Source organism: Diadema antillarum, unplaced genomic scaffold (genome assembly GCF_040938485.1).
Source record: "Diadema antillarum isolate AM-2024a unplaced genomic scaffold, OU_Dant_1.0 scf00000097, whole genome shotgun sequence".
NCBI classification, from domain to species: domain Eukaryota; kingdom Metazoa; phylum Echinodermata; class Echinoidea; order Diadematoida; family Diadematidae; genus Diadema; species Diadema antillarum.
In genome coordinates this window covers 961,587-982,213 of record NW_027270986.1, presented here as the reverse complement: position 1 = coordinate 982,213, position 20,627 = coordinate 961,587, and the positions used below count along the sequence as shown (strand labels likewise).

Genomic DNA, 20,627 nt, shown 5'->3' with positions numbered 1-20,627 from the left:
TCTTTGTTCGGGACAGCTGTAAGTTGTTCAAGCGACAGGTGAACGACATTCTTGCTACAAACAAGCGTGACCTTTTCTAAAAATAACTTGTGAGGTACGCTTTCTCCACAGAGCGCTCGAATGCTTCAAAACTGGCACAGCTCGGTACAGTACGTTTTGGTTCGCTTTAGAGCGCTTGAACGCACCCTAAGACATAATGCACAGGCTCACCTATAACTCTCTCCACTCTCTGGCACTGCTCAAACAGCTGCATGGTCATCTCATACTGGCATTCATAGTACTCAATATCTTCTGGAGATGCAATCCTTTTCCTAGATGTCGCAAAAGGAAAACACAGAACAGGCCAAAGTGAGCACAACCTACCCTCAGTGCACTGCTGCAGAAATGTCACTTGGGTGTAGCGGGTAAAGGGGGTGGAACTCCTCACTTCAACTTCATTCAGTTGCAAGGAATATCACAAAATGAATACATACAGTGGACTCCCGTTATAACAAAGTCCTCGGGACCGGCAATTTTCTTTCGTTGTATCGAAATTTTGTTATAACCGAACAAAGAAACAATAAAAATACATAGAGTGGATAATGTTTCAGCCTGTATATTTACCTCGTTGTAACTGGAATTTTGTTATAACCATGTTCGTTATGACAGGAGTGCACTGTACTAGTATTTCTATTAGACAATTAAAATGCATTGAATTGAGTTAGAGCAGAAACTCACTTGGGCAACATTTGATTCATGATGCACATGAAGAAGAGGCTGCCAAAACTGGTTAAAATATTTCACATAAATTTAATTACCAATGTTCCGAAAAAAGTTAAACATGCCATCCTTGTAAACCTAATCATGGTGTGAAAATTGATGGCACACACTAGGATTACAGAGTGTCAGTACATGTACATGCTGGTATTGACATACGAGCTGCAGGAGCATATAATGACACATGAAAGGCATAAAGCGAAATGCCTGGAACCACGCAATCTCACCACTGCTCAATCTCGTCCTCCCTCTGGATGAAGTTCTCCAGCTTCTTCATCCCCCGGACCTTCTGCTGCCTCAGGCCCGCCTCCGACTCCCAGGTGTTGTGAATGTGCGCCCACGACTTCCACTTGATCAGGTAGTGCTTCTCTGTCTCCTCAGTCTCGGGGTCCACGTCGGCGTTGGGGTCCCCGTCCTGCTCGATGGCATACACGGTCGTGAAGCCTCCCGTTTCTGGCGGCACGAGTGAGAGAGAGGTACGAGGTGTAGAGATGAGTTTACAGAGGGGATCCAAAACAAGGGGTGGGGTGGAGAGGGCGAAATTTGCTACTGCAGCTGTTATCTGGAATACAAGTATCCTGTTACAGCTCTTCACTAACATTAACCATTCAAACACTTGCACTCAATTGTAACTTTCAGCTCTTACATATCCACTTCCACTGCTGTGCACACGTTAATGTTGTTAACTTCAATACGTGCGCACATTCAGGATGCTGCTGTTGCATCACATTTCAAATTGAAGGTTTACAACCACTGAATGTACCCCCACTTTCTCATGCCCTGTGCGTAGTTACAGCTGACAGGCTCAAGAAAAGTTTTTGACATGCTACAATGCCACTCTCCTGAGTGCCGTAAAAAAAAAAAATGTTTATCAAAACTTAGTACGTGTTTTTCAGGACCTCACTCACACCGAAGAATACATCGTGTACCTTGACACTACCCACCACTGTGCAACACCAACCCCAATACATATACACTCAAGGACTATTCTCATGAGCTTGCTACATATACATGCACGCAAACTTACTGCCGACTCGGCCCAGCTTCTGGCAGAGGACCTTCTCGATCATCTCGCTGTTGTCGTCCACCATTTCCTGACCGGGGCCCGCCTCGATGATTTCGTCAGAGTCCGTGGCCTGGTCGCTGTCTTCTTTGTAGCTGTGATGGCAAGCATTTGGATATGATAGGAATTCTTTAAAACTATACATAAAACATGTAAGGACGCCAAGACCTATTTCCTCATCGAACATTAGCAAACCCTATTTCTAATTACATGGAAGAATCACAATCTGACAGACACAGTTCTGGTAATATACAAGTAGTTTCAAACCCATCACAGGATTCTTTATCCTGGAACATTTTCATGTGAGCATCTCCAAATCATATAACATTAATTGTGATACAATGACCAAAGTGAAAACATTTAGCTTGACCTCATCTCTTGAGTAAGTTTACATCTGCAAAAATGCAACAAATTCATTGGGTGTGCACATTGAAGGAGAGATTATCAAACTGCACCCATGCAAATAGACATGTATGAAGCTCAGAGTTGGAAATGCTGACCCAACCTTTGGACGACTTCCTTATTTCGAGTTAAGCATTACAACCTGAAGCATCAAGCTCAGCCCACCTGATGCCAGCCGTCGCTTTACGAGTTGACGCCGATCTCTTGATGTCATCACTGTCAGTCTCATCCTCACTAGAGAGACTCCTTTGCTTGCGTTTCCCGCTGCCACTTCGGCCACCCTTCTTGCTCATGGAATTTTGCTTGGCTGTCGGTGGACACACACACAAGAGGAATACATTTTGAAATATCACATTGTGGCTACATCATCTCTATCTCTGCTTGATTAGGTTTATATTGCCCCTGGCTCTTTTCAGCAATAAGCAATTAATAGAATTTATAACATGGTCATAAGGATCCTACTCGAATGATGTGCTGTGAGCTGTCACATGACCAATCTATTATTCTGTGTGAAGGCACAAATTTATTTTTCATTGGACATAAGCACATTGATGACTGGTATCGACAACTGCTCTTCTGCGCTAAGCTGCATTGCATATTGCAATGTTTATGCATGTGATTTAGTTAGCTTGGACACGGTGCCGGCCTGGGAATCTTGCAAAAATGGATGCAGCGGAATTTAAATCCCCGACACCATTTCATAGCAAATACAGCACTTTACTCAGATAGGTGTTTGTAAAAGTATCCACCCTCTGTAACTTCTCAACTCTCTGACTGTTCCAAAGTTACTATTGGATAGAAAATTCTTAGTAATGCAATGTGTAATGTGCATTATTTGAAAATTATTGCCTTGACGAAAAAGCATGTATAGCAGTGTGAAGATTAAAAAGGAGGTAAGACTTTGTTCATTGATTCAGTATTGTGAGTCAGACAGCTAGTTCATAGATTCCGAGAGTTAATTACATGTGAACACAGCCAAACTAAAATCAATGTACATGCATACCTCAGGTTGATAGAACTTCTTCAGTATTTGTCTCATTTAGTATACAAGTCATCAATGCTCTTGTGACTTTGGTCCCCAGTGCCTAAGAAATATCAATCTTTCCCTGGAAATGTACTCATCTCCGACAAACAATGTTCACTAATTATGCAAGAGAACAACTATAAAATTTCCACAACAATGCTCAGCCCGATGAGACTCAATTCATACTGAATTCAATATTCACCCATTTTCTTGGCAGGCTTCTTTTTTCTTGCGACCTTCTTGGTGGTGGGCTCAAAATCGGACTCTTCACTGTCGTTCTCCTCGGACGTTTCACTCAGCCTGCTTGCTCTGGATGTGGTACTGGTTTCAAGAGAAAGGGACAATGGCAAAGTATAGATGTTGCTTTGGTTAACGCAGTCAGTAGGATATTACAGGGATGATACAGTTTCGGTTGAGATGGGCTTGAGGCTCCCAACGTTTCTTGATGTTTTTTTTTTTTTTTGGAGATAATGAGAAACCTCTTACAAAATATGAAAGAGCATACAATTCTAAGAGGAATTCAAATTTTATTTGGTGAAAATTGGTTTTGAAATGGCAGAGATATCTAAAACTAGAAATGTCGCTATGGCGACTGATGCCTCCGCCATAATGCATGATTCTCCCTATAGGCGTATAGTACAACGTCTTCACAATGTGTGATCCATGACAGTTTCACATAACTGGCAAAATACTGAAATGACAGGTTTGTCAGAAATGTCTTGAACTGGGTTTGCTATAATTTTCTAAGAGTGCAGGTACACATATTTGGGAAATTGAGAATTTTTACTTGAATTCTGACAGACCTTTTTATAAGTTTATGCATTGATTAATTTCCAAGGTATGAAGAAAGAGTGTAATGACGGTACAAAATAGATTTTTTTTTTCATTTTTTCATTTTTTTCATTTTTTTTATTTTTAATTTTTAATTTTTAATTTTTTTTTTTTTTGGGGGGGGGGCATTGAAACCTGGCCTTTGACCCTTAACCTTTGACCTTTGACCTTCTGGCTGGAAATTTCCCAGAGAATCTCCATTAGGTAATGCATATATTAAGTTTTGAAACTAATAATGCAAGCATTGCATATCGTCGCTGGGGCGACAAGACCTCGTATCTACGAAATGTCAAATGTTCAGGAGAGCAAAAAACATGGCAGCCAAAGCACTGTGGCGAAAGGGATAGCCTTTCCTTTGACATGCCATGGTGGCTTCATTTTTGGAGTAAGACAGTTGGGATTTGGACAGGACATCACTTAACCCATTATTTGACCATCAATCCAAAAAAGTCATTTTCACCAAATTTGCAGATACAAGGTCTTGTCACCCCAGCGACGATATACTAGTATACGAGGGAAATAGTAAAATTTTGAGAGTTGACCTTGACCTTTGACCCCTGACTATTGACCCATGACCCCTAAATTCCCTAGATAATCCCTGCCAGTCAGTACATGCGTGTGTACCAAGTTCCACGAAGATACATTGAACCATTTGCGAGAAAAGTGATATTGCAACATTTTCACCTAACCTTTGACCTTTTGACCTTTTGACCTTTGACCTTATGACATGAAACTCTCTCTGGAGAATCTTTACACGATAGTACATGTTCACACCAAGTTTCAAGAAAATACCTTCGGGCATTGCATAGATATGGTGGAAATTGCAACATTTGTAGCATTTGACCTTGACCTTTTGACCTTTGACCTCTTGCCAATGTCACTAAAATCTACTCAACTAATTGTCCCATCATACATCATCCTTGGACCAAGTTTGGTGAAAGCTGCTTCATCCAGTTTTGAGTTATCACGTAAACAGATAAATTTTAGGATTTTGACCTTGATCTTTGACCTTTGACCTCTGTCCGATTTCACTGAAAAACTAATCAAGTAATTGTCCCATCATACATCATCCTCCTACAACGTTTGGTGAAATTTGCTTGATCCAGTCTTGAGTTATCGCGTAAACGGATACAATTTCATGATTTGACCTTGACCTTTGACCTTCAGCCGATTTCACCCAAAATCTAATCAAATAATTGCCCCATCATACTTCATACTTGGATCAAGTTTGGTAAAATTCCAATAAATACTACTCAAGTTATCGCGTAAACGAAAGCGGACGGACGGACGGACGTTGTACGTACGGACGGACGGACGTACGGACGGACGGACAACCCGAAAACATAATGCCTCCGGCACCACTTCGTGGCGGAGGCATAACAAAGCAATCCTAATAAAAGGTAGGACCCATCTTTTATTAAGATCGCTTTGTTTTACTTTGTTTTAGAATATCTCAGCCACTTCAAAACCGATTTTCATCAAATTATGTTTGAATTCCTCTTAGAATTGTATCCTTTTCAACATTTCATGAAATTGTTGCTTAAAGTATCTCGCAAGAAGTTAAAGGCTAAATTCTCACCTCAACCAGTACTCCATCAATCCCTTAAAAATACAAATACCCCCCCCCCCCCCCCGACAGAGAAAAATAAACACTCTTATCACTTTGAAAAAACAAAAACAACTATTACAACTCATAGACATAGGAAAAAAACACACAAAACAATACAATTTCAGTTTCATAGCCCCAGGATGGCATCATACCCTGTTAAAGTAATAGTGGTAGGGAAATGGCTATAACAATTTGAATGCAGCAAACAACCAACTGGAATGCCAGTGCCTTCTTATTCACTCTCTAATATTTTGCTATACATATAGCTATTCATTCAATTAGAAATCAAGTTGTTTGACTTTGACCACTAACAATTGAAATTCGATCCTCTTCATACAATGAAATAACTGTTTCCCAACTATTTTTATCCATGGCAGCTAATTACATTATCACTGGAATTTCCTAGCTGCTGTGCTACAGTGAAAGTGACATTTCAAGCCCAAATTTTTAAGTGCATTCACCTCGATCTTTTTTACCTGTCACCCGCATTACTTCATACAAACACACAATTATTCCTCTAACAACATATCATTACCACTAGACACTCTGAGAGCTGTGGCCAGACAATGACACTTAAGTAAAAGTACAATGACCCCTGAACATCGACCATTGCAAGACTTTGCAAGAAATTCTGATCTGTGCATTGACATCACATGTGGCATACATGAGTCACGTTTAATGTTCCTGGCATGCCAGAACATTCGTACAATTGTATTCTAATATAAGGTTAACAAGATCTGGGACATACAGACAGACAGTCAAAAAGTATCCCAAATTCATACTACATTTCATAGGTTGAGAATGATAAGGGCGTTAAGTTGCCTCGAACATTATGGCTTTAGTGGCAACTGAACACCCTTATCATTCTCTGCCGACGATATGCAGGTTACAAATGTGTAGTGTTTACACCTCTGGTATCCATGGGGGGAAGGGGAGGGGGGCAAAGGTCAAACATAAGACCTCACTGTACCTCTTTCTTGGTCTGCCCTTGCCTCTGCTGGATGTACTTGCACTCCTCCTTCTCTTGATAGGTGTTTCATCTTCCTCCTCCTCAGGTTGCTGCCAAACAATCAAAATCTCTTTCACTCGGAACTATTTTTTTTCCCCCCTTGTTCAAGTCTTCACTACATGGCGTGATGTGTCTAGACCATTACTTGGCAAACCACAAACCAGGATAGTAGGTCCTTCATCAACTTTTGAAAAGGACTTCCTCAAATATTCAAACATGTGCTCATATCATGCAATGAACACTGACTGGACAAATGCATGATGAAAACTATGCTCGGTGGTTTTGCAACACTAAAGTCTCAAATTGCACATTTTCCAGAACCCCCCCCCCCCCCCCAGTATAGAAAATCATACCAAATGGCCATCTAGAGATTCTTGAACAAATGCTTCCATCTGAACAGAAATATGCACGTGATCTTGAATCGCAGTGGAAACGAAACAACCTCACTTCATATGATTTCACAGTCTTTTCAGTGTTCTTTTCCCCAGAAAAGAAGAAGTATGGCAGAAGGAATGTTTTGACTAATTCTGCTGTGCTGAAAGTTATACCTGCCATAACTCACTTTTTTATCATTTAACAGGATAAATGCAGAGAGTGACTGGAAAACCAATGACACATCTCACACACTATCATATTGCAGCTAGAAGCCCAGAACCACCCACACTATGCATTACAATCCACGTAAATTGTGCTTGGATACATCACTTGTATGCAAAGATGATGATATCGGGACTTTCCGACAATTTCGCGAGTGGTTAAATTCGCGATTCAGTACAGAATTAAAAAATGCATGCGTACACGTCACATTCATTTCGGAATCAGAGTGAATATGTTTCGTGTGATTTTAAACTCGCGAATAATACCCAATTTGTGAAATTCGAGAAAATAAAAACCTTGCAAAATATTCGGCGTATACAGTACTTACTGTAATCGTGACAGCAAACCATAAACATTGTTATGTCCTCCCATGTGCAGAAGATTCTGAGATGTAAAAGCACTCCCGTGGAAAAGCGTGTTGGTGTACATAGAAAACAGTACTAAAAAAATAGGTCATATTTTGAGTACAAACAATCCGCTAAGTCCGATAATACAATGAATAACCGGGCTAAAAATGAAATACAGAACTGTAACATATACATTCAGTTTATCGTGTAAGTGAACAATTAGATTACCTTGACTTGGAATCTTTCAACCTCTTTCCTAGACCTGGCTGAACGTCGCACACCATAGATATCAGGAAATTCTTCCCACATCTGTTTATTGGAAAATACAGAAAATTGATACCTGTGTAATATTTACAGTGATGATAAAGACATCTGCGTGGTCTGGTTCTTCCATGATTTCTTTTGTGTATGCTAACATACATACATGTGCATCAAAAAAATGGCTATAATGATTAAAATTTTCAGAAACTTTACATGCTAGAATGTGACAATGTACAATGTAGGGGCAAAATACACTAAAAGCAGTCACCCGTTTATGGGGAAAAAAATACAACAAAAAATGCAAAGTTCTCTTTGTATGTTAAGCATTAATGAAGAGAAACAAGGGCAAACACCAAGCAATATCTCATGTGTAAATTGCAAATTGTATAAGGATCAGTAACAATTTCCAAGCACGGGAATGGCATAAAGCTCTGAAGAAGCTGAAAAATAGTTTAATGTCAAATACAAATGCAGAGCAAAGGTCATCAAAGGCTCATGAAGTTACTACATGAGCTTCACTGTAGTATCAAATGTATGTGTACACATTTCATGGTCAAAGCTCAAAGCTGTGGAGGGTGTTAAGAGTACACCCCAAGACTGTAGTAGAGAGTTTACGTTTATTGACCTTTGACCTTACAAGACTTCAACAATATCTGAACATAATCTCAGAGGCATTTTCAGATAATACCTGTGGTGAGAGTTCGTGGTCATACTAGCTCACAGCTCTGGGCAGTTACTGAGAGTATACGCCAATTGTGAGTATAGTGCTTATCAAGGAAAGTTCATTGACCTTTTGACCTTGTAAGACTTCACCCATAATCAAAGATGACCGGCATCCATAGGTAATGTACCTGTGGTGTGAGTTCTATGGTCCAAGCTCAAAGTTGTTGACAGTTGAGTACATCACAATACTGTGAGTACAGTGCTTACTATGGAAAGTTCATCAACTGTTGACCTTTGACCTTGTCCAACTTCACCAATATTCAAATTAGACTGACTTCTTTAGATCAATGTACCTGTGGTGTGAATTTCATGTTCATAGCTGTCAGAGCTGTGGAGAGTTATCAAGAGTACACTCCAGTACATGTATGTAGGCCTACAATAATAAGAGTAGTGTGTATCACGGAAAGTTCATTGACCTTTGACCTTTGACCTTGTTGGACTTGACCAATATTTACACTTTTGCAACATCTTTAAGTGATGTACCTGTGGCATAAATTTGGTCTTAGCTTCATCAAAATGCTCTTGAAAGTCATTGAGTACATACCTGTATTCTACACCACAATACTATGAATTCAGTGCTCATCACATAAAATTCATTGACCATTTGACCTTTCACTTTATTGGACATCATCAATATTCAAACCTGACCAACATCTTTAGGTGATGTGGTGTGACTTTCGTGATTATAGCTCAAAGCTGTGTGAAGTTATTGAGAGCACACCAGTAACCACAACACTGTGGAGGTTACAGTGCATATCAGGGAAATTTCATTGACCTTTTGACCTTTGAACTTATTGGACTTCATCCATATTGAAACCTGACCAGCATTTTTAGGTTATGTACCTGTGGTGTGAGTTTGGTGGTCATACAATAGCTCAAAACTGTGGAAAGTTATTGCGAGTACAGTACACCAAATAAGTGATGATGCAGCCAACACTGCAATGGAATAGTGAAGCCTACACTGTACATGTACACATGTAATACGTACATTTGTACACATGTACAATGTACGAATTGTAATTTGTACTGTACAATGTACATGTATTGTCTCGCTTCTGCTACATAAAATGTATGCTGACAAGACAAAAATGGGTACTAACACTAATCACTATATCTGCCATACGAACACTGCCTTTCATTTACATTTTGATGGAGCTCCATGAACTAACCCATGGACCCGGAACTGACCTTTACCAATCCTCCCTGTACTAGGAAATACTTCCAACATTATTTCTGCTCATTAACATTAACACTAACGATCAGTATCAATGATCTTACTAATGAAATTTGTAGCCAGATGATAACTCATTTAGGTAAGTTGTTGTGACCTTCAGCACTAATCTTTGATCTTTCATCTTGTATTTCAAATAGTCAGTTGAATTCTATCCTTCTTAACATTAAAATATTACCATTGGAAATTCTTAACTGAAGTTAATATGGCTCAAGAATAACATTCGAAACCATAGTACATCTATGTTTGACCTTGAGCTTTTTACGATCATGCAGATAATTGTCAGTTTAATTCTACAAATTTATAACATCACTAGGCAATCATGGTTAAAGTAGTGACTGAAAATGACTACAATTCCCAAAGTACAATGTACAATGACCTTTGACCATATACTCCCGGTCACTGTCCTTTCAATCAAATACTTATCTATTAACATGGCTATCTGTCTGTACCAAATCATTTTACCAATGGACACTCCTATACAAATCACAGCTGGAAAACACCATTTGCAGCAAAAGTTTAGTGACCTTTGACCTCCGTGGCTTTTGCCCCAATTCTTATCAGCACATCCAATACTCATATAGCATTCCTGGGCCAGGTACTGTACTAAGAAATTGATGAAGCTGTTTTCTCACATCACAGTAACAAGATGTGGTAGAGATGGAAAATCCAAAAATACCTCCTGCACAATGCAGGGTGGAGACAGAACTAGAGCCAATTTGACTGCAGGCGAGCAGTCGACTCTAGGCCCATTTACACTTGCTTGGAAAAATCGCGATTTTTCTAAAATCGCGACATTTGGGTGTAAGTTGCTAAGCAACTACACCCAAACGCCCTCGAAACATCGCCAGAAAAATCGCCAACCGGAGTGCGATTTTTTGAAACTTCGCGAAGTTTGAGGCGAAGTTAGCGAGTGTAAACCCAAGCCGCAGAAATATCGCGATTTTTCATCACGTGACTTTCGGTATCGGATTGCACCGGGAGTTTACGCGCGCTCCCCTCTTTGGAACGTGTAGAGAGTACGTCGGTCACTGGCCAGAGTACTACACACACGGTATAGACAGCTGTGTACAGGTCTAAACGGCCGATCCTCGATCGGCTCGTGGTCTCTCACCTCCCTCTCCCTGATGAAACTAGTACGTGAAAACTACTACATAGCAAACTTGAAGTTCTCCAACCACGTATCATCACCCCATGACGAGTTAACAAAATTATGTTCTCCCAGAAAATGCGTTGATTCAGATTGTGGGAGTGCCCGTACTGCTCTCGATATACATTGTTTGTGGAATACAGGAGTACGTAACAAGTGTGAGTTCTTGCTGTCGCCTGATAAAATACCAGTCCTAACTTCCAAGTCCTACTTCTCACTTTCGTCATATCGGCAAAATTTCATGATCCTCCTGAATGCTGCTGTAGATGAAGTTTTACACACCTACTACGTATGTGATCTAATATAGCAAGCTCTATAGTTTTACCGTAAGTAAACAGTCGCGAGAAGCACAAATTTATGTGTGCATTGTACTGATAAAAAGCCCTGCTCAACATTCCAACCAGCTGGCTGTGATCAAAATACGTGTATACTGTATACTGCACTGCAGTGAAAACGAACAGAATAGTGCGCGCTTCCACTCAGCTGCCGTGTTGAAAAGAGGTAAATTACGCATGCGCACTACCGACCAAAAAATCGCGATGTTTCGTGTGAAGCTCAAACTTCGCATGCTTTTGCGCAAGTGTAAACGGTGGACCAAAATATCGCGATTTTAAAAATCGCGATGTTAGTAAGTGTAAATGCGGCTTCTGATTGACTGCTTCTGCCTTCATACATAATTACATCATTCTGCCCCTGGAGATATATGGCTCATTTCATTTCCATGAACTTCACTGGTTTTAACCACTGCCCTTGGAAAATTAACCTTTGAAAAGGAAGACTTCTAAAATATCCATACTTGCCCAGTCACCAAATGCAGGAATAGTAGTGGAACAGTCAGAATGTTTGATAGAAATCACACAATTCATAACAAAGTTCTGAATTTGTAGAGTGAGTTTTAGTTGATTCCACATGCTTCCCTGTACATGAATATGCTCCAGAACTACCATAGTAGTTGAAGGACAGAATGTATGAAAACACCGCATGAATGTTGAACAAATTTTCTTGACTTGTTACGGATATCTTTCAAGACAGATGATTTCCCTGCCTCCAAGAGGAGCTAGATTATGTGCTCTTTCAATACCCTGTCAATTATTACGTACAATGTACAACTGCATGGATTTCAGCTGCTAGTAGAACACAAACTGCACATCTGTTAAAGGACAAGTCCACCTTCATATACATAAGGATTGAGAGAACGCAGCAATATTAGTAGAACACATCAGTGAAAGTTTGAGGAAAATTGGACAATCCGTTCAAAAAAAACAAATATTTTAAGTATCTGCTCAGTCACTGCTGGAAGAGAAGACTACTACAGTGTACGATGTCACATGCGTACAACTATATAAAGAAAATAAAAAGAGAATTTCACAAAACTTTACTTTTTGAATAATGTGCACATTTCTTCGACTTGCTACTGAAGTATGTTAAGGGTAATATTATTCCCCCTGCCTCCTGAAAGAGAGAAGTCGAGTGTTCTTTTGTTATGCGAGAAAAATGGAAATATGTTGAATTTTCTTTATTCTTTCTTTATATCGTTGTACTCATGTGACATCACAAGCTATAGTAGTCTTTTCATCCAGCCGTGAATGAGCAGAAACTTCAAAAATTCGTAACTTTTTAACGGATTGTCTGAATTTGCTCAAACTCTCACTGATGTGTTCTACTGATATTGCTGCATTCACTCAACCCACATGTCTATGAAGGTGAACTTGTCCTTTAACACGTTGATGATGGTTTGATTTTGCTACAACATGCACTTTCAACAGACACCTGCCCAAGTGTATTCAGGATCGTCCTCAACGGGTTAAGACAATAAAATACTGGCGACAGAACATGAAGTAATGCAGTCAGCAAATTATAAGTTTTAAACAATGAAATACTAACACATAAGGAAGTAGAAATAGAATTATAGATAATACTTGTATGTATTCAAATGAAAAGAAATAAAAACACATTACACAGCAAAAACAAACAAACAAACAAGATTGCCAATCTGACCTTTAGGAGCAAAAGTCCTAAGTAAGGGTCAAACAAGTGCATAACCTTGTAAAGAATTTCACAAAGATTTCAGATCTTAAAATTACAACCAACATCAGGTAAGGGAGGGGTCAATGCCCCCCCCCCCCAAAAAAAAAAGTGACAACACAGTCAAATACATGTGCCACAAGTCCACATAACCAACACATTATTCATCACTGCAAGTGTACTACAGTACATATTATCAGAATCATTTCTTGAGAGTAACTTACCATTTTCATTTCTTCCATGCTATCCTTGCGGCTGAGACGGCGTCCACCTCCGGGGCGGTCCTCCTCAGATTCATCTTTGTCATCCTCCTCGTCATTACTCCCATCTTCTTCCCCATCAGCATCATCTTCCTCTTCTTCCTCCTCCTCCTCCGCCTCCTCCTCTTCCTCTTCTTCATCGTCCTGCTCATTGTCCTCCTCCTCTTCTTCCTCTTCCTCCTCCTCATCATCATCCCCATTGGCTTCTTCCTCCTCCTCCTCCTCCTGTTCTTCCTGCTCTTCGTCCTCATCTCCTTCTTCTGCATCTTCCTCTTCCTCCTCTTCCTCCATATTGTTATCTGATCCCGATGCAGAATGAGCTTCTGAATGACTTGCAGCTTCTCCTTCACTATGTTCCTCTGATTCTGAGGCAGAGCCAGAGTGATTAACTTCATCACTGCTCTCTTGCTGTGGTGACACATTTTCATCAGCACTATGCAATAAAAAAAAAAAAATAGTTGGAATACATCAGCCAATTAAAATATAAAGCAAAGTGAACATAAATGGTGGAACAATATGAATAAAAAGACTGAAAGAAATGAAATAACACATCATATGATTATAAAATTTTTTTAAAAAGATTAATCGGACAACAGGAGCTAAATCTAACTGTACAATGCTACATGGACAATGGTATTGCTATTCAGTACAAATGTAACATAATCAAACACTTGATTCAAACATTTGCACTTCAGCTAAGGCCTACAACAGTGTATTCTATTACTATCATGCATACAATGCATTGCATACTGAAATGCTTGTGTGGATTACTTTTGCTATAGCATTTGAACATTTCTTAATCTGAATGTTATACATTAATGAAAGTTACATATGAATGATACAAAGTGTAAAGTACAGTTGCATACTAGTATCACGCAAGCATATTGCAACTGCCTTATGGACTAACAGCTACATGTACATGTACAGTATTCCAGTTAATAGTGCATAATCTTGTACATAGTACAAATCATGTCAGCTTCATAAATTGAATAATCACCCTAAATTACACTTGATTTTTGTTATTGCTAGCTGCTGAAAACAAAGACTTTCTGCTTCTGGAACTGGAAAAAAAAATCATGTGAAAGTTTATTCACACACAGGACAAGCCATAGCAATGACTTTGATACAGTAACACGATGTCACCAATGAAATCGTATGAAATCTGACAGCATCAAAAAAATGATCTTGTAGTGCTCATAAAAAACTATTAAAATATCTACAGAAAGGGTATAGATTTTCTATATGGAGCCCTAGAGACATCGATGCATCACCATGAAAGTGGTACCATCCAAACCCAAATACAGTGTAGACTTGTATGTGTCGTCTGCAAAGCTGAATACACTTGCCTGCCTGGCAGAAGGGCCGTAGCATGACATTTCTTTCCAAAATCCAATTTTTGCACATGACATCATTTGACAGAGTTTTGAAAGCTCTTTCATATGATGTGATCATCATTTTTTGTGTGTGATTTTTGAGCTTGCAAGCCTTGGGGCTCTTAATGCCGGGCAGGCATCGAATTGAAGTGTTGACATATAAACAATTTCAGCAATAAGCAAAAATATACAATGTACCAGTCAAAACAACTTGTGGACGAATATGAACAGAAGTTTCAGTGACATACAGCTGTACTTGTGCCTCAGTAGAACATCCTTACACTGTACTATATTGGAGATGTGCAATACTGCTGAACACACTGTTCAGTATACAGCATGGCAGAATATTCCACTAATATTTGTCAAACAATTTCAAGGAAGCAAAATTACCATTCACAATGCACAGAAAAAGACTTTGTCATTAGGACATTTGCCTATTAAATAATTAGTCACAGCATATGTTTCAAATACTGGCAAACAGTGCAGTAACATCCATGAATATCACTATAGACTCTAATGGTTTAAGGCTATTTTCTAATTCTATCTAAAGAGCAGTACGTGGTCCACTGCCTGGCAAACAATCTGGTTTGTCCAGGGAAAAGTAATCTAGAAGTGTTCACAATGCAGACATTTCTGATTGAAATACGAGACAAATCTCATACAATGTACAATCTTGACACTTAGGCATTGTACAGTGTAGTCCAGACAAACACAATCGTTCTTATGTGAATGCTTACATTGTATGTATTCGCTATATATTAGAATAGTTCTTTTCAAACTGGCATAGCTCAGAAGTATTAAAATTCGTCCTCTGCTTCAACAAACATCATTCCTTGGTCATTCCTTTGTATTCACATGGGTTGTACTCTGCATGAATGCAAATCTAGAGTTCTATACACACTTCTAATTCACAAAATCAATATGAAATACTTATCGCATGAAATACAGTGTTACACAGTTTGGCATCCTACAACAGACTAGAGTCTAATGACAAAAGACAGCATGCAAGTTTAGAATTTACCTTGAGTTGTCTTCCTCTGCTGAGGAATTGCTGTCCATTTTCCAATATAATACAGTTGAGTTGTTTTAGGAGATTTTTCAGACTTTCAATCATCAGAAATTTGTTATCATTACTTCAGCCTGTAAAGAAAAAAGTAAAGATGGTGACCACAATGAAAAATAAATGGGGAAATATGTAGAAACTCAATAAATTACTCAAAATTTAGTCACAAATCTCATACAAAAGCTAAATTAATACAATAAAACACTCTAAGACACTTAATCATGGCAAAACATGCATTCTAGTGTCAAATAAATCAATTTTCAGGGCAGATTACAACAGTCCCATGCATAAAGAACAGTGTCACATTTTGCTCAGGTTGGTGCCATGGAAAAAATAGAGGAGATAAAAAAATATTCTCAAGATGTAAACAACAGACACTAGGCAAAACTAGTCTAAAAATAGACAAACTAACATGGTCTGATGACATTTTCGAGAATATTGACTTGATTTTGAAGATATAAATGAAAGAATATGGAACACAGTTTTGGGACAAGAGATTGATGTGCCACAAATTGGACCAGTTAAATTTACATGAAAAGTCATTTTATATGGCACTGAACGATATCTTGTAAATCACATCATACGAAATATACCTTTGACACATAACTGGGGATGAGACCTGGTGCACAGATAGTGTATTTTGGATACAATAACGTAAAACATAACAGTCAGAGATACGCCTTGATTGAAATGTCCAAGGGGCACGGTGTACAAGTCGCGTACGTGCAAATAACCAACATGATAGAACTCTCTCGCAAGCAAAAATGGCTCCCACTTCGCCAGGTCAAAACACCAGCTCATTATGCACTACGAAGAGACAAATGTGGGGTACTAAAATCAATTAAATTTGGATCGACACATATATTAAGTGGGTATTGAAACATTAAAGACAACGTAGAACAGTGATTGGGTGAAATCAGAAAAGCGGGCAAAGCAAAATATTCACCTCTTCACCGCGAATGAAGCTTCGAATGTAGTCGACGCCATGCTACATGATCCCTGTATTTTTTTCCTTTGGCCAATGACGAGTTTGGTGGAGCATTATGGGAGATGCGCCATGAACAAAATGGTAAGTACAGAGCATAACCGTGGAAAACGGTGTTAATTAAACAGAATATATATTATAAATCCGCTCAACTGGACAGGATGTTTTCGTAGTGTAGTGGTTATCACGTGCGCCTCACACGCGCAAGGTCCCCGGTTCGATCCCGGGCGAAAACAATGTTTTTTTTTTTTTTTTTCTATTTCTGTTTTTATTTCTCCTTCTTTTTTTTTTTTTTTTCTTCAAATTTTCTCCGCGCTGAATTTCTTGACTTGATTCCATTTTCTGTTCTTTTAGTGAGAAATGGTTATGGTGGTGAACCAAATGATAATGTTGATGATGACGGCGACTCACATGGCGCTGTGAAAGCCCTATAATAATGATAATAATAATAATAATGATGATAATAATAATAGTAATAATAATAATAATAATAATTATGATAATAATATGAATTTATATTGCGCTAAATCCACTCTATCATTACCCCGGTGTCTGGATACTTTTATTTCTTCTTCTGATTAAGTCTGCCTCCTTCAATAGACTGAAGATTCTTGCAGACTGGTGCTATTTACATTATACAATTTATTTACAGATATTTACAAGCACATAGAAAATTTGACGAAAATACTAGCCACTGTGATCAACCGTTAGACGGTTTCGAAATGATCCCACAGATGGCGCTGACAGTACTCACTTTCCACTCCCTGGGGAGCATTCCAGCCAGTCGCCATTTTACAGGTGCGCACGTGCTTATCGACCAACATTAACATTCTCATTCTACCGGGTACCCATTTATACTCCTGGGTGGAGAGCAGCAATGTGGATAAATTGCCTTACTGAAGGGCAAACGTGTCTGGCTTTGTGGGGCTCGAACCCACGACCTTAAATCACGCTCATGCGATTCAGAAACGTGCGCTCTTATCCACTCGGCCAGCACGACACCTTATACTATACTCATTACTCACTATACAGAACTAAAACATTATCGTTCCATTATTCATCTTCAGTTAAGATTTTTTTTTTTTTTTTTTTTTGGGGGGGGGGGTGGATGTTCAATTAATTTCGAAGTAACTTTCAATTACCAAGAACATTAATTCGTATGATGTCTTGATTATTCGTGTTCATTGATAGAACCTATTTTCATGAGTTACTCACTACACAGAAGAGTATAATACAGAAAATAATGATTATTTCAGGTATAACCTTACCATGGGACTTTCATGAAATATTGTCGATATGACATGGGCCCATCATGATAGACTTTGTTGTTGTTGTTGTTGTTGTTGTTGTTGTTGTTGTTGTTGTTGTTAAACTTTATGATCTATAGCGGGGGGGGGGGGTGGCGTGGGCATTCTCAGACAAAGCTAATTTTCCGTGTCCTATAATTATACACCTCCTGGACCCTACGGTGGCTTACCAGTGGCGGATCCAGAGGGGGGCGCAACCGGCGCACGCCCCCCTTTAATTTTCGTAAAAAACAAAAGAAATAAAAAGAAAAACAATGAAATGAAACCCGGAAGTGGCACTAGAAATATTAGTCACGCCCCCCCCCCCTTTACAGAATTCCTGGATCCGCCCCTGCTTACTGTATTACGTCACATGAGAATTGCACCCCTTGTATGTCTTTCTCGTGTTTCGTTATGGTGCAAAGTTTAGCGGTCACTACCAACGATAATGGCATTTTGAATAAATGCTATGAGAAGATGGAATGATAATTTCCTGAAAAACAACAACTAGGAATTCAGTTGAACAGAAGTCTAGAGTTAAAGGGAAATGAAGTTCGAGAAAAGTCGGACAATACAAAGTTTTGGTGTAGCTATGGCTGGGTGAGAATGCTATACCAGAGTTTGTGACGTCACGAATGTACGATAAGAAGAAAACACTAAAAACATATGCCACATCTTGGAATTCCCTTAACTCATATTCCCACAACTTGTTGTATTATAAACTGACATCATACGGTACGCCTAATTATAATTCCCCCTGCTTTCTAAAACAGGATAGGTCAATACATTTTATATGTAAAATATGTTGAATTTTCTTTATATTGTTGTCCATGCATGACGTCATAGAGTGTAAGCGTACGTAGTCTTCTCAGCCAGTGATGACTGCACCAAAACTGAAAAAAATCCTAACTTTCGAATAGATTGTTTGATTTCCCTCGGACTTCGCTGATGTCATCTATGACCGATTTTGCTACATTCCCTCAATATTCACACGTAATACAGCTATAGATATTGGCCCCTATCAGTGCTATCTGGGATTCATTGATTCTAGAATCTCCTGAACTGTTCAAATCCGCAACATTTCGGATTCCCAGACCCCGATGTAATGTTGAATTACAGATCTTTATAATTATGAGTGTATTCTTCTAAATTTTACTTCCCTGAACGTTGAAAATCAGTTTTAGCGATAGACCCCTCTTTTTTTTTTCCAGGGAATATATCGACGACATCGCAGGGCCTATGTCTAAAACCTGGGCCTCGTTTCATAAAAAACTTGTGATCAGTAACAAGTTGTGATAGTTGTTATAAGCTACTGAAATCCTTACATCTGATTGGCTTAGAGCAAATTTGTCACGGAAATGGAGCAGTTGTTACTGAAAACAAATTTCGACCCCTTTGCGACGCTTTTTGGACGCACCCGATCTCCAGAAAAGGTAAGGGGGTGCTGTACAATGTCGGCAATCACGATCATGGGTGGACGCACGCCACAGAACTCTTAAGAGTTCTGTGACGCACACACACGTCCACACATGTTTATTCACGTAACTCCGTCCCGTGGAGGAAGGGTGCACCAAACCCTGTGTCTCAAACCGAATACTGTTAAATGCAAAAATTTCTGCTAAACGTATAATATCCGTTCCATTTTAAGTGCAAAAAGGAGTTATCAAATAACTTTAGCCCAATAAACCCACATCACGATAGTAATTAGAATATCAATCTACACAGGAAAAAACTATTAGTCCCTACACAAAGAAATTTTGTAGTTTGGTATTGGAACCTGACCGCGGAGAAAGTAGTTGCTGGTCACCATGAACCTTGTACCAAAAATTTTTCTTATCCACAGCCTTACATTTTAGTTCATTTGCATTTTCTTTCTCTTTTTTATTTCTTCTATGCAAAGGCAGCGACTTCGTTGCCTCGGACGGGCGCATTTTGCAAAAGTAGCACAGTTGAAATAGGGTCTGGAAACCAGACTAAGCCATCTTCGGCTCTGTCTTTTGTTGTGCGCACGATCGATAGAGTTAGAATTTCAGACACAAATAATTATATGTGCTTTCTCTTCTCAATGTCAATGCAATAAATCTTTATAATGTTCCATAATGTTCCTAAATGAGTGCCAAAAAATGCTGCTGATGAATGATTTCTGGCATTTTTTTTTTTTTTTTTTTTGTTATTTACCCTTGCCGCAATACAATGAACAATTATAATAGTTCAACGTATACAATGTATCAATTCAAGACTAGCAGAATGAGCAGCCTTGGATAAAGAAGATATATTATATTGATGCCTCCGCACTGGCAAGTTGTTTTCGTAGTGTAGTGGTTATCACGTGAGTCTAACACACTCAAGGTCCCCGGTTCGATCCCGGGCGAAAACATTGGTTTTTTTTTTTTTCTTTTTTTCTTTTTTTTTTCTTTCGTTTCTTTTGTTGTTTGTTTGTTATGGCAGAATTTTATTTTTCTTATGCAATTTTCTTTTTTTTTTTAATCAGCAACATCATCTCTTTTACATTAACAAGAGAGAATTTTGTCATGAAGATAGGGATGTTCATGTAATGTCGAGTATGTTCACCATTTTAAAAGACCCATAGGCCTGCACATACAAAAAAAAAAAAACCAACCTAATAGATCTT

At 38.9% G+C, this 20,627-nt stretch overlaps 1 protein-coding gene and 2 non-coding genes across 3 annotated transcripts in view; 2 read left to right on the top strand and 1 right to left on the bottom strand.

Annotated features, from left to right (window-relative positions):
* The window catches only part of LOC139718575 (chromodomain-helicase-DNA-binding protein 1-like), a 55,482-nt gene extending 38,765 nt beyond the window's left edge, over positions 1-16,717 (bottom strand). Inside the window, exons 1-10 of the mRNA XM_071630042.1 lie at positions 16,671-16,717; positions 15,683-15,801; positions 13,253-13,721; positions 7,867-7,947; positions 6,656-6,744; positions 3,448-3,566; positions 2,387-2,528; positions 1,784-1,914; positions 984-1,209; positions 211-311 (exon numbers count right to left, since the gene is read on the bottom strand). Of these exons, the coding sequence (XP_071486143.1) occupies positions 211-311; positions 984-1,209; positions 1,784-1,914; positions 2,387-2,528; positions 3,448-3,566; positions 6,656-6,744; positions 7,867-7,947; positions 13,253-13,721; positions 15,683-15,720 (1,396 nt within the window). The 5' untranslated portion in view covers positions 15,721-15,801; positions 16,671-16,717. The remainder of the gene's footprint in view (positions 1-210; positions 312-983; positions 1,210-1,783; positions 1,915-2,386; positions 2,529-3,447; positions 3,567-6,655; positions 6,745-7,866; positions 7,948-13,252; positions 13,722-15,682; positions 15,802-16,670) is intronic.
* Positions 16,718-16,872: 155 nt separating this feature from the next.
* Positions 16,873-16,945, top strand: Trnav-cac (transfer RNA valine (anticodon CAC)). Its single transcript has one exon. It is a non-coding gene; the product is annotated as a tRNA-Val (tRNA).
* Positions 16,946-20,299: 3,354 nt separating this feature from the next.
* Positions 20,300-20,372, top strand: Trnav-aac (transfer RNA valine (anticodon AAC)). Its single transcript has one exon. It is a non-coding gene; the product is annotated as a tRNA-Val (tRNA).
* The last annotated feature ends 255 nt before the right edge of the window (positions 20,373-20,627 follow it).